General features: G+C 41.3%; 1 protein-coding gene across 1 annotated transcript; it reads right to left on the bottom strand.

The window, feature by feature from the left end:
* Positions 1–368: 368 nt before the first annotated feature.
* LOC139193398 (AP2-like ethylene-responsive transcription factor AIL1) lies at positions 369–704 on the bottom strand. The gene has a single exon (XM_070816395.1). It carries the CDS (start codon positions 702–704, stop codon positions 369–371), a length of 336 nt encoding a protein of 111 aa, XP_070672496.1.
* Positions 705–12479: the final 11775 nt, after the last annotated feature.

The raw sequence follows: 12479 nt of genomic DNA on the forward strand, positions 1-12479 counted from the left end.
GTTAATTTGTTCTTCTAAACAATATCGATTACAGTTAATCATGTAACACCAAAACATCAACCCATGGACTTCCATGTCAAATTATTTTACTTCTACCATCTAACCTAGCTAGCTACATTAATTCCACCACAAATTAACCAATTCCTAGAGACTAATTTGTGTTCCTTAATTATGCTAATTAAACACATTGATTAGTCATTCAATAGTGCAAACATAGGAACTTGTTGAACCAAACCAAGACTTCCAAGCCTCCTTTGATCACTACCACCATTATTTCCTCCTTGGAAATAAGCATGAGAATAGCCACCTCCTTCAAAACCAAAATCATGACTTTTAGGGCTTGAAGCACCCACTTGTGCATTTGTGTTTTAATGATCCTCTGCTCCATTGTTCCACATCATGTCAGCCAAGTCATCAGAGGGTTCACCACTTGCGATGGCCAAAAGGGGTTGTGAAGAAGTAGACGAAGCACAAGAATTGTTGAAGTCCTTGATCGCTGCGGCCGGCGTAGTTGAGTCTTTCGGCAAACGGTTGGCAACGTTACTGGGAATGAGGGTGGAGCTTGAGCAAATCCTCTTCACATCATACCTACTCATGTCAAAGTTGGTCACAGCACTTGTGCCCCTGAACTTGATTGCTGCAATGTCATAAGCCTCAGCCGCTTCTTCTTGTGTGCCTAAACTAGTTGACACCAAGAAAATCATCGTAATCATATTTCAAAAAGTCGGATATAATATTTGATTCATTGACAAAATTGTATTATGTTGCGGTGCATCCTATCCACACCAAATTTTTTTACTGTTAGACTCTCATTCAAAACTCAAATTTAATGGCAAAACATTTTAGTGTATAAGACGGACACACAGCATACTAGAAAGTCCTCAAATTTGATTTCCCTTTTTTTTTTTTTATTTAGGTGCAATCAACTTACAAAATGTTCCTAGGTACAAGTCTTTGTTTCCAGCAACCCTGTCAATCCTAGCTTGCCACCTTCCATTTTGATGGTGTCTGCAGGACAAAGAAAAAAAAATTGGTTTGACAGATTGAGAGAGAAAGAAAAGGGACAGGAAATTAGATGGGGTGGAATTTAATAAGTCTTTGCGTTTCTCGCTAAGGACTCTTGAAGATTGATGAGGGAGAAAATGGTCTATGAGCAAAAGTTTTTAACGGCAAGTATATTAAATGTGATATGAGTCAGGTACTCAATAAAAAACTGCTGTAGGCTCTTCATGCGCTTGGAAATATGTTCTTGAAGGGTCTAAAATTTTTTCATGAAGGACTATTATGGAAAATTGGAAATAGTAAAACAGTAAAATTTGGACTGACAAATGGGCTGAATGTGGTATTTTGTTGTTGCAATTAGGTTGCTGCGGGCTTATTATTGTTGCAATTATGGTTGAGATAGTGGTAAACTATTACTTGTTTTACCAAAGGAGATCATTGAACAAATTATTAGCATTCCAGTTGGTTTTTATGCTTTGGATGGTAAGTGTATCTGGAGTGGAACTAGTGATGGCAATTTTTTCTGTTAAATTGGCTTATCTGTTGGCCTTTAATTCTAGTTGGTTTCCTAATTGGCGATTGAATCTCATTTGGAAACTTCACATTCCTCCAAAAAAGTTCAGAGTTTCTTATGGGTGCTTTCTCTTGATAAGCTCCTAAGTAATGATCAAAGGCTGAAATCGGGTATAACTGATAACCCTGAGTGTTAAAGATGCATTTGTTCCTTTGAATTACTAGCTCATGTTTTTAAAGATTGTCCTCAGGCAAGATAAGTTTGGTAGAGGTTGAGAATGTATAATCAACAGTCAGAGCACATCAATTTTCATGATTGGCTTCACTTATTCTCACCACTAAATCACTCATATTAGGGATTAAGAGTAGAGGTTATTATTTCGGTTACTTGCTGGTTTATTTGGTATTGGCGAAATACATTTATTTTAAGAATGATTTTACAATGATTGATGAGCCTACAGTTGTTATTTGTACTTATCCTCGTGAATGGTTGATGGCTAACACTCACAAGATTCATAAACCCATATGATTGAATCTTTGCTGGCTACTCCTCAATATTGGTTTAAGCTTAATGTTGATGGTTGCAAGAAGGAAAATAGTAATTCTGTTGGAGCAGGTGGTATTTTATGAGATTCTGATGGTAAATGGATTTCTAAATTTTGTGGCACGGGTGTGATTCTCACTGTTGAGATATGGAGACTTTATTTAGCTACGCTTACAATGGCATGGAGAATACAGACTGATAAATTACTGGTGCAATAATATTCTGCACTCACAATTCATTTGGTGTTGCAAGGTTGTTGGCAATAATCATCCTTTGAGTCCCTTTGTTTTGACTTATCGAGAGTTGTTTTCAAGATCTTGGCAATGCGATATTCGGTGTGGATGCAAATTTTCTCCTCCTCGATCTTGGACGATTTTGCACCTACAAAACAACTAGCACCTTAGGTTTAGGCCAAAAGCCTCACGCGCCCACGATGAATGGGTGGGGGGGGGGGCTTTGGCCGAAGAACCTCCGATATCAAAGTTAGAATTTTAGAGAGAAATAGTGTTTAGAGTATTTGGGATTTTTTGTAAGAGAATTGGAATTAGTGTTTGGTGAAAATGGGAACCAATATAGGAGAGGAAGGGTGTGAGTTATTTTGGGAGGTTATGGAGATAATGGGCTAGTTATTTTGGGGGGTTATGGAAATAATTGGCTAGTTAATTAGCAAATAATAATAACCTAATTAACGAGCTATTTGAATGTCATAAAAGGGGAAGAAAATGGTAGCAAAAAACAGAAAATAAAAGGCATGGCCGGCCCTAGTGGGTAACCGGCCTTTGGTAAGTTTTTTGGTTGTAATTTGGTGGTTTAATTGATAATTAAGGGACTGATTAGGTAATTAATCCCTTAATTAGTCAATTTTAGGAAATATGAAAGGAATATATTATTTAGCTAAATAATGGAATATAGAACATATAGAATAAATTAGATTTTGGGAATTACCTTATAGAAAGGATTTGGTGAAATAGGTTTTAAATTTTTACCTATTTTGGGCACTTTTGACTTGGTTGAAAGATGATTGCCCACTGCTCGCGCGTAGGAATCCCGGTATGCCTCAAGGGTATTTTTGTCCTCTCATGTCCAAAAGTCCACGTGTCGCCTAGTGAATATTTTTGGCTCCACAAATGCCCCCACACCTGTTGGGCTGCTTGAAAAGAGGGTAACAGGAGTAGAGATTTTCTTGTTGTAGGAAACTTTGAATTGTTTCCCTTTTTTAGTGATGATTCTCTCTTTTAATAGGAAATTAGATCCTTCTAGGAAAAGGAAATAAATCCCTCTAAAAGTTTATTTAAGTCCACCTTAAGTGGATTTTTAAATCAACTTTTTTTTAGAGAAACTTATTTCACACTACAAGTGAGAGAAAGCTTAGAGGATATTTATTCCCCCTCCTCTAGCCATCTTCTACAACTTGCCCGTGCAAAGGATCGTCTTTCATCGCTTGCTTCATCTTCTTGTTGCTTCTAGGTAAGAAAAAATTACCTTTCTTGTCTTCTTGAAATTTTTTTTTTTTTTGATGCCTCGGGGTCTGTGAATGGCTTGTCAGGGTGTTGAGGTTACGTGAGAAGATAGCTTGGGAGACCATGGCATGGCTGTGCCGTGGATGGCTTCTTTGATTTGGGCGTAGGGGCGCGGATGTTGAAGAAGAATAAGCCAAGCCGTGAGGCTTGGCAAGTTAGCTGGGCCATGCGGCTTAAAATTTTTTTTTTTTTTTTTTTTTTTGCTTCTTCTCCTTTTTTTTTTTTTTTTTTTTTTTTTTTGAAAACCACTCTCTAACAAATCTTCCTTGTGCTTTTGTAGAATTTTCAAGCATGTCTTCCTCGAGCCACAAGAATGATGATGGTGTGCCCCCGTTGTATCGTCAAGGCAGGTCTTTGAGCAAGGTTGGCTACTTCAAAGCTGCTCACCTCAAGATTAGCTCCGATGATTTCTTTAGAGATTTTCTTGAAGCGTATTGGCATGCCATTCCATCGGGAGTGTGTGTGAGGCGAGTTAAGGATGGTAGCAGTCGGGAACCGTGCAGTGGAACTTGGAGAGCTATCAAGTTCCATCCTTACTATTTTGTGTTAGGGTTTACTTTCCCTATGCCGTGTTTCTTCCAAGAAGTGCTCTGCTCCATGAAATGTGCGCCTGCCCAATGTTCCCCGAATGCGGTCCGAGTGATGGTGGGGTTCCACAATTTGAACCAATTCTTTGACTTGGGACTAACCACCAACGAATTTTGGTATTTCTTTGGCATAGGTCGCATTGATGGAGTTGGGCAACTGCGAACTCATCATAAGCTTTTTGATAATTCGAGCAAAGGAGATCATGATTGGGCCAGAGAGACTTTGGAGATAGTGGAGAATGGGAATCTGATTCTTCCCCTGAGCTGCGTGTACCAACGGTCTTCATATCTGGTAAGCAGACTGCTGTTTTGCTTTAGTGCCAAATTATTCTTCAATTTTCTGATTGTCTTCCGTTGTTTTTTTTTTTTTTAGATTCGGAATTTGGCTCAACTCCTAGGGTTTCTCCAGACATGAAAAAGGTACATGTCGCTCTGGGAATCCCTTCCGAGTATCGTGAGTGGCATTGGCTGCTTAGTCCTCTTCGTAGGGAAAAAGGTGGGCTGCCCCTAAAAGAAGAAATAAAACGGATCAAGGCAGACGTGATGGCTCGTCCTATCACTGTGATGAAGCCTACTATCAATGAAGGTGGGAAAAAGAAACATTCCAGCCTGCTCAAGAAGCGTCTGCTGAGAAGAAAACGAATACTGCTCGTGGGGATTCTCCAGCTGTTCCTAAGATTGTGATTGACCTTACTTCCTCTAAGGGCGAGAAAGAACGAACTGCTACATTTATGCCGGTAACGCCTATTGCTTCGAAAGCTGCTAGCTCGATTGTTGAAAAAACGTAAAAGTTCCTTCGTGCCTTTGGTACTGAGCCGAAGCGTCCGTCTGAGGCTAAGCCTGGCTTACCCTTGAAGAGGCTTACTACTATGAAGAGTGGTAAGGTGCCCCTGTCTACTAAAGTGGCGCCAAAAACTGCTTCTTCTGCTGCTGCAACCAACTCGTCTGCTGATAAGAATAAAATTGCTCGTTCAGGCAGGCTTGAAGAATCCGCCAATGCCGTTTCTGGGGAAGCTGCTCAGATTTGTGCGCTTTTGAAACCAGATCTTCTTGAAGACATGGATGTATGTGCCAAGTTTATTGATGGCGTCAAAGAGATTGTTGGTCCGAGTCTTTTTGCGAAGCACACACCCGAGTATAGGAAGACTGCTCTGCTAGCCATGATGCAGAAAACAACAATTCTGGCAGCCGAGTCTATGTTCCTTGACCAAGAGGATACCAAGGCTGCTAAAGAGATGGCAAGAACTATGGCTGCCGAAGCTTACTCATCGGCCGAAAAAAATCAAGAAATTGGAATCTGAGCTTGCTGCTTTGAAGGAATCTAATACTTCTGCCCCCACTTCTCTGTAGCTTGAGGCCGCTTGCCAAGAGATCATGGATTTGAAGACTAGGCTTGATGCGATCCAAATAAAGTATAAAAGTGCAGAGAAAGAAATCGAGCGTTACATACCTCAGATTCAAGATCTTGAGCGTTCCATCTCTGAATTTCGCTCCGCTGCTTATGTAAAGGATGAAGAATTGATTGCCACTTACAACTAAGTGATCCACTTTAAAAAGGTTGTTGACGGGCTTGAGCCTCAAGTATCGGAACTTCAAGGTGTTTTGAAGACCAACGACAATCTGAAGAAGGAAATTGAGGAGTTGCAGCAGGTTCGTGCTTGCCTGCTTGAGGAGAATGAGCAGTTGAAGAGTGAGAATGATGGTTTCGAGGCTTCGCTTATTCAGAATCAAGCCGATTTCTACGAGTTAGGCTATGTAGATCATCTCTATGGGCGACCGTCTAACTTTGAGTTTTCTGGTAAAGACTTCGAGACATTCTCTATTTCTCCAAAATACTTACTTGCTTTTAATTTTGAGTCTTCTATCGATGAAATAGTTGGAGGAGTTAATACCCAGGCTAGAGCAGTCGAGGGTAAAGAGTAGAAGGACACCGCTGCTGAAAACACCAAGGCTGCTGAAGGTGTAACGACCGAGCAGTTGGGAGATGTCCAAGCTATTGAAGAGTAGTCTTCTAGGTAGCTTTTAGGATTTCCTTTTCTTTCCTTTGTTTCTTTTGCTTGAACTTCTTCGGTATTTGCTTGTTGTTTATCAATTTTGCTATAAAATTTAATAAACTTGCTTCTTTTGCTTTTCCCATCTTTGCTTCTTTTTTTGTCCATGCCCTAACCTTTAGACCTTATAGGCTAGTGGCAGGTGTGCTACTTTTCTATAAGCAGACAAGCCCACATAGCCTACGCAGCTATAAGTGTTGGTGTAGAACTTTCGTAAAGTTATTAGCCATAGGGTTGGCAGCCGGATGCCTCACTTACAGAAGCAGACGAATCCGCATTACCACTTGGCTAGTTATCCTTGGCTCTTTCCAATTCCGTAGGTGTAGCAAGTATCATAACACTTTAGGACTTATTGTAGGTTGTTCTGCGTTTGGCAAAGGTGAAGCTTATCGACTCCGTAGCATGTTGGCAGTGGATAAAATCTTCGCGTGTGCACGCTAACTTGTTTAACCTTTCACAAGAATGTGTGGTTGCATAAATCTAGCATGATTCTACTGCTCGAAGGGCAAGCCGTAGGCAATCTTCTGGAAATCCGTAGGCTACCTTAGTGTACTCGGTAGCAGCTTTAGGTTTCCAGGGCAGCCGTCCGTTAGGTGTGCTGCGTAATGTGCCCCCTCTGTCTCTAGGGCCCGGTTCCCTGCGGATTAGGCCAATAGACCCATAATCCTTTAAATAGCTAAGCCTTGAAAAAGACCATTGTGGCTACTTCTAGGAATCCCAGCACAAGCCATCATGCACCTAGTTATACTAGGGCAGCTAGGCTCATCCACGTCTGGATATTCGGAGTGTTGAGTTTATCCTCCCGCCTTGGAAAACGTAGTTGGTCCCTCGGGGGGTGCAATTCCTGCAGTAAATCCCAAAGGAGGGTGCGATCTTCTTTTTGAAGTGCAGGAAAAGATAAGTTGTTATAGACATGTAATCGAGCCAAGTTACAAAATTACTTCTAAATTCTTTATTGGAAAATAAACAAAATAAATGAATAACTTGGCTGTAAAAGACTGCATGATGATTGGATAGTCATCGGCTTACGAGGTGGTGCCCGTTAAGCCGCTTGAGTTTTCGGGTCTTGATGTAGTGAAAAGTCACACGTGGTATTTCCTCAAATTGTAGGTGTTCCATTGCTTCTTGATCTCTTTATCATTCATGGTAGCAAGGGTGTAGTTACCCTTACCCCCTACTTTGATGATCTTGTAAGGACCTTCCCATATGGGATCCATCTTTTTCGAGCCCTCTTTACGAGCAATGATGAAGGCCTTTCTTAGGACCAAATCTCCGTGTTAAAACTGCCGGATCTTGGCCCTTTTATTGTAGCTGGAAAGAAGCTGCTGCTAGTAGGCTGCGATGCGGATGATGGTCTGTTCGCGCCTCTTTTCTGCCAAATCTAAATTTGTGGCCATCTCTTTACTGTTCTGCTCAATACTTGGCAATAGAGTGTTGATGTTTCGCACGATGATTTTGGGAGGAATGATTTCTTCCGAACCAAACGCCAAAGAGAAAGGAGTTTCACCGGTTGATCATCTTTTTGTGGTGCGATATGCCTATAAACATCCAGGGAGCTCATCTGGCCATTTTCCCTTTTTGTCCGTGAGGGATTTCTTGAGGCAGTCGAGGATCGTCTTGTTGGATGCTTCGGCCTGCCCATTGCCTTGAGGATATCTTGGTGTGGACATGTGTTGTTTGATGCCGTATTTTTGGAAGAACTTCGCCAAATCTTTTCCCACAAATTACGAGCCGTTGTCGGTGACGATGGACTGAGGGATGCCAAATCGGCAAATGATGTTCCTCCATATGAAGTGCTCTACGTCCGTCTGAGTTATGGTCGTCATAGGTTTTGCTTCTACCCATTTGGTGAAGTAGTCGGTTGCCACGATCATTATTCATCTGCCCTCCGTAACAGGCGGCATAGGCCCTACCAAGTCGATTGCCCATTGCATGAATGGCCAATGACTCGTTTGCGGGTGTAGCTCACTAGCAGGTAATGCTGGTACTGGTTTATAACATTGGCAGCGGTCACATTTTTGTACTAACTCCTTAGCATCTTGGTGCATGGTAGGCCAATAATAGCCTGCGTTAAGAGCCTTTTGGGCTAAGGATCAACCTCCAGAGTGATTCCCACAAACGCCTTCATGGATTGAACTTAGAACCTTCAAGTCATTGGGACGTGCTAGGCAACGAAGATGTAGCCCAATGTAGGACCTTCGGACGAGAATGCCATTCCACATATAGTAGTGTGCCGACTTAATTTAGAGCTTCCTTGACTCCAATCTTTATGTGGGTAATTTGCCATTGACCAGGTAGTCTATAATTGAACTTTGCCAGGTGGGTGTCACACTAACCTGTGACACTTCGACTATCAGCTCCATCTCTATGCTTGGCTTGTCTAGATATTCCACCGGAATTGAGCGTTTAAATTGGTGGTCAAGGGCGGAGCCTAAACCAGCTAGTGCATCTGCATGGGCATTGTTTGCCCACGGAACTTAAGTGAAAGTGTAAGTCTGAAATGCCTCAAGCTGCTGGCGTACTTTATCTAGGTATTGTGCCATCCTTGGGTGTTTTGCCGTGTATTCCCCAGTAGTCTGGCTGGTGATTAGTTGGGAATCAGAATGAATCGCGAGTTTCTTCATCACCAAATCTTTTGCCATTCGGAAACCTGCTAGTAGAGCCTCGTACTCTGCTTCGTTATTGAATGCTTTGAAACCTAGAGTGATCGTTTGCTCGAGCATTGAACCGTCTGGAGTAACAAGAACTACGCTTGCTCCCGAGCCTTTATAGTTGGATGCTTCGTCGACATGCAAATTCTAGAAATCTTTATTGGATGGAGCAAGTGTGGCTAAGGTACTCTCGGCTGCTTCTGGGGTGTCGTTGGGCCGCTCTGTTGCGTTGCCTAGGCTAGGCATGAATTCCACTACGAAGTCTGCCAAGGCTTGGGCCTTTATCGTTGTGCGAGGTCAGAAAACTAAACCATATTGGCCAAGTTCCAATGCCTATTTCATCACTCGTTGAGAAGCATCTAGACCATGTAATATTGATTGTAAGGGATACTGAGTCATGACAATGACTGTATGAGCTTGAAAGTATGGTGTGAGCTTCTGAGCCACAACAACTAACGCCAAAATTTGGCCCCCAGCTCTTCTCGTATGAGGGTAGAGCTCACTGCTACTTTGGAAACTGCCAAATAAATGTATAAATCCTCAGCTGCTTCCAGCTTGGATAGTAAGGGAGGTGATGTGAGATAATTCTTCAAGTCTTGGAAAGCTTTTTCGCATTCTTCATCCCATTTGTCTCTTTATGCCCTCTTGATAGCTTTGAAGAAAGGCTTGCATCGGTCGGTGGATCATGAGAGGAAACGGTTGAGAGCAGCTGTTCATCCGGTCAAGCTTTGGATCTCCTTCAAGGTAGTTGGAGACTTCATCTTTAGGATTGCTCGTGTTTGCTTGGGATGTGCTTCAATTCCTCGTTGAGTTACTAAGTACCCTAGGAATCGACCTGAAGATACTCCAAACGTGCATTTGGTAGGGTTGAGCTTCATCTTGTACTTTCTAAGGATATTGAAAGTTTCTGCCAAATTGCAAATATGATCTGATCGCTGCTTGCCCTTTACCATGATATCGTCAACATAGACCTCCGTGGTTACCCCAATTTGTTTTTTGAACATCATATTTACTAGCCTTTGGTAAGTGGCTCCCGCGTCTTTTAGGCCAAAGGGCTTGACTTTATAGCAGTAGGTGCCTCGCTCTATCACAAACGCGGTCTTCTCCTTGTCGGGCTCATACATGGCAATTTGATTGTAGCCAGAGTACGCGTCTAAAAAGCTGAGCAGCTGGTTCTTAGAAGTTGAATCTACTAATATATCAATCCGGGGGACAGGATAAGGATCTTTTGGGCATGCTTTGTTGAGGTCAGTATAGTTTACTCAAACCCTCCATTTGCCCTTCTCTTTCTTCATGACCAGTACGACATTAGCAAGCCATGCTGAGTGTGCTACCTCTTCTATGAATCCGGCCTCCAATAGCTTGTCGATTTCCGCCTCAATGATCGCTACCCTTTCGAGTGCAAAATGTCTTCTTTTTTGGATTACTGGTTTGGCAGTGAGATCAACGTGCAGCTTGTGGCAAGCCACATTGGGATCAATACCAAGCATGTCAGATGCTGACCATGCGAAAATATCTCGATTTTCTCTAAGGAAAATAGTGAGTTCCTCCTTTTCGGCTGGGCTTAGTCGTGAGCCAATTTTAGCCGTCTTTTCCGGCTACTGGGGATCAAGAATGATGTTTTCGGCGTCCTCTTCGGGTTTCCATCCTATCTCATCTGCTTGGGCGCCATATTCTCGATCCTCCTGCTGTAATTGCTATTTGGTAGTTGATGCGAAAATTAACTTAACACACAAATTTAACCCTCTTTTGACAACTGTAGTATAAGTATAAGTAGGGATCGTTCTGGACTGGGGATTAGGAGGGCTTGCTAATAACCTCTAAACTGACTCAAAAACATAAAACTAAACTTAAAAATACTTAACAAGACTCACAAGACTCAAAGCCAACTTAAAATACTCAAAACAACTTAAAACAACTAAATAAACTTAAACTAGACACTAGGAATGACTTTGGACGAAAATTGACTTTTACTTGAATCAAAACATTTAAAAACACAAATTAAAACAGATTATAACTAATTAGACACACTAAAGTAAAGGGAGATTGAGTTTTGGACGAAGTTGAAACAAACAAACAAGTATGAAAAACTAGACAGATTGTAAAACAAATTTGAGAAATAAGATGATGGATGGGATAGCTAGAGGCTTTTTCTCCACACATGATATGTATGCAAACAACTCGATTTCCAGTTACTACTTCATTGAATTATGAACAACAATGCTCCAAATTAACCGTGACATCACTAGTTAACTCTCAGATTTTCCTTGTTTTATTGGATTGGATGACATCATTCGACAACCCAAAACATTCTTCTAAAGTTCCCTACATGACATCATAATAGAGATACAATCAAAGATCATTACGTTTAATGAAAATCATAAGCATTGACAAAGCACTTGCAACTATGACATCATGTCACTCATGCTAGGAATTGAACTTAACGCGATCGTTTATAAGCGACCTTCACTACATATGAATGTAAGTTTGTAACGATTATGTGAAACTTCCTTATATTCTAGCAACGGATTTATGCATGCCAATTAAGTGTCGACCCTTAATTAACAAATACAAATAAGTTATCAATCAAATAGTTAAGCCAATTGCATTCACGATTCAAGAGTTCATAACTGGAATTTATCAAATTATATTACACACATAATCATGGCTTTGAAATCACTCCTAGCCAATAGGGGTTTAGCCACTCATATTTACAACAAAACGATAGGAAATGAATTTAAACATTAGAAACAAAAGAAAGAAAACACCTAAACGCTCTAACGATCCAAGTTGGACAGCAAGCACGTCCAAGCACTTTCCTTCCCTTCCTTTGCTACGGCACAAGGTGTTGGTGAGTGTTTGAAGGTTTGTTTGTATGGAAGAATGGATGTGAAGATGAATGGATGTGTTTGGATGAAGGTTGTGTTGAAATGGGAGTAAATGATTTAACAAAGTATGAACTAAATTTATGTTACGCACACTTCCTTTTATAGAGGAAGTGCATGGAAATGGAGGGGAACATGGAGTGGTGTAGCAATTGAGTGCAATGATTCAATGTAATGATGCATGAATCTGAAATGATAGAGGGAACAAGGAATGGTGTAGCAAAATGATTCAATGTAATGAAGCATGAATCTGAAATGATGGAGGGAACAAGGAATGGTGTAGCAATTGAGTGCAATGAGTGGTGTTTGAAATGATTCAAAGGTGAAAGTGAAGTGATGATGCAAAGCATGGGGGGGTAAAATGGAGTGGTGTTGCAGCTAGGGAACATGAATGATTGTGCACATGGTAGAGAAAGGAAAGGGAGGTGGAATGATGCAACAAATGAGTCAATGGAGGGAACATGGATGATGATGCACGTCATAGGAATCCAAAGGGAGTGCAATGGTGGTGCACGGCAATGATGGAAAGGTGAATAGTGGAGTGACACCCCTTTGTGGCTGAGCTCTTTGTCCTTTTTACATTAATTCTTCTTTCTCTTTAACACATGCATAGCCTCTTTAGTCTTCAATTTCATCCATCCACCTCATTCCAAGCCCAAAACTGCTCCAAAATGCACCAAAATGCATCTTATTGCTTCATAAGGCCTATGGACCTACAAACACACG

This window comes from Malus domestica, chromosome 17, assembly GCF_042453785.1.
Source record: "Malus domestica chromosome 17, GDT2T_hap1".
In the NCBI taxonomy this organism is placed as follows: domain Eukaryota; kingdom Viridiplantae; phylum Streptophyta; class Magnoliopsida; order Rosales; family Rosaceae; genus Malus; species Malus domestica.

What these genes read in the sequence shown, in the direction of transcription:
- LOC139193398 (XM_070816395.1), bottom strand. Translation starts at nt 704, where the DNA reads ATGATTTTCTTGGTGTCAACTAGTTTAGGCACACAAGAAGAAGCGGCT.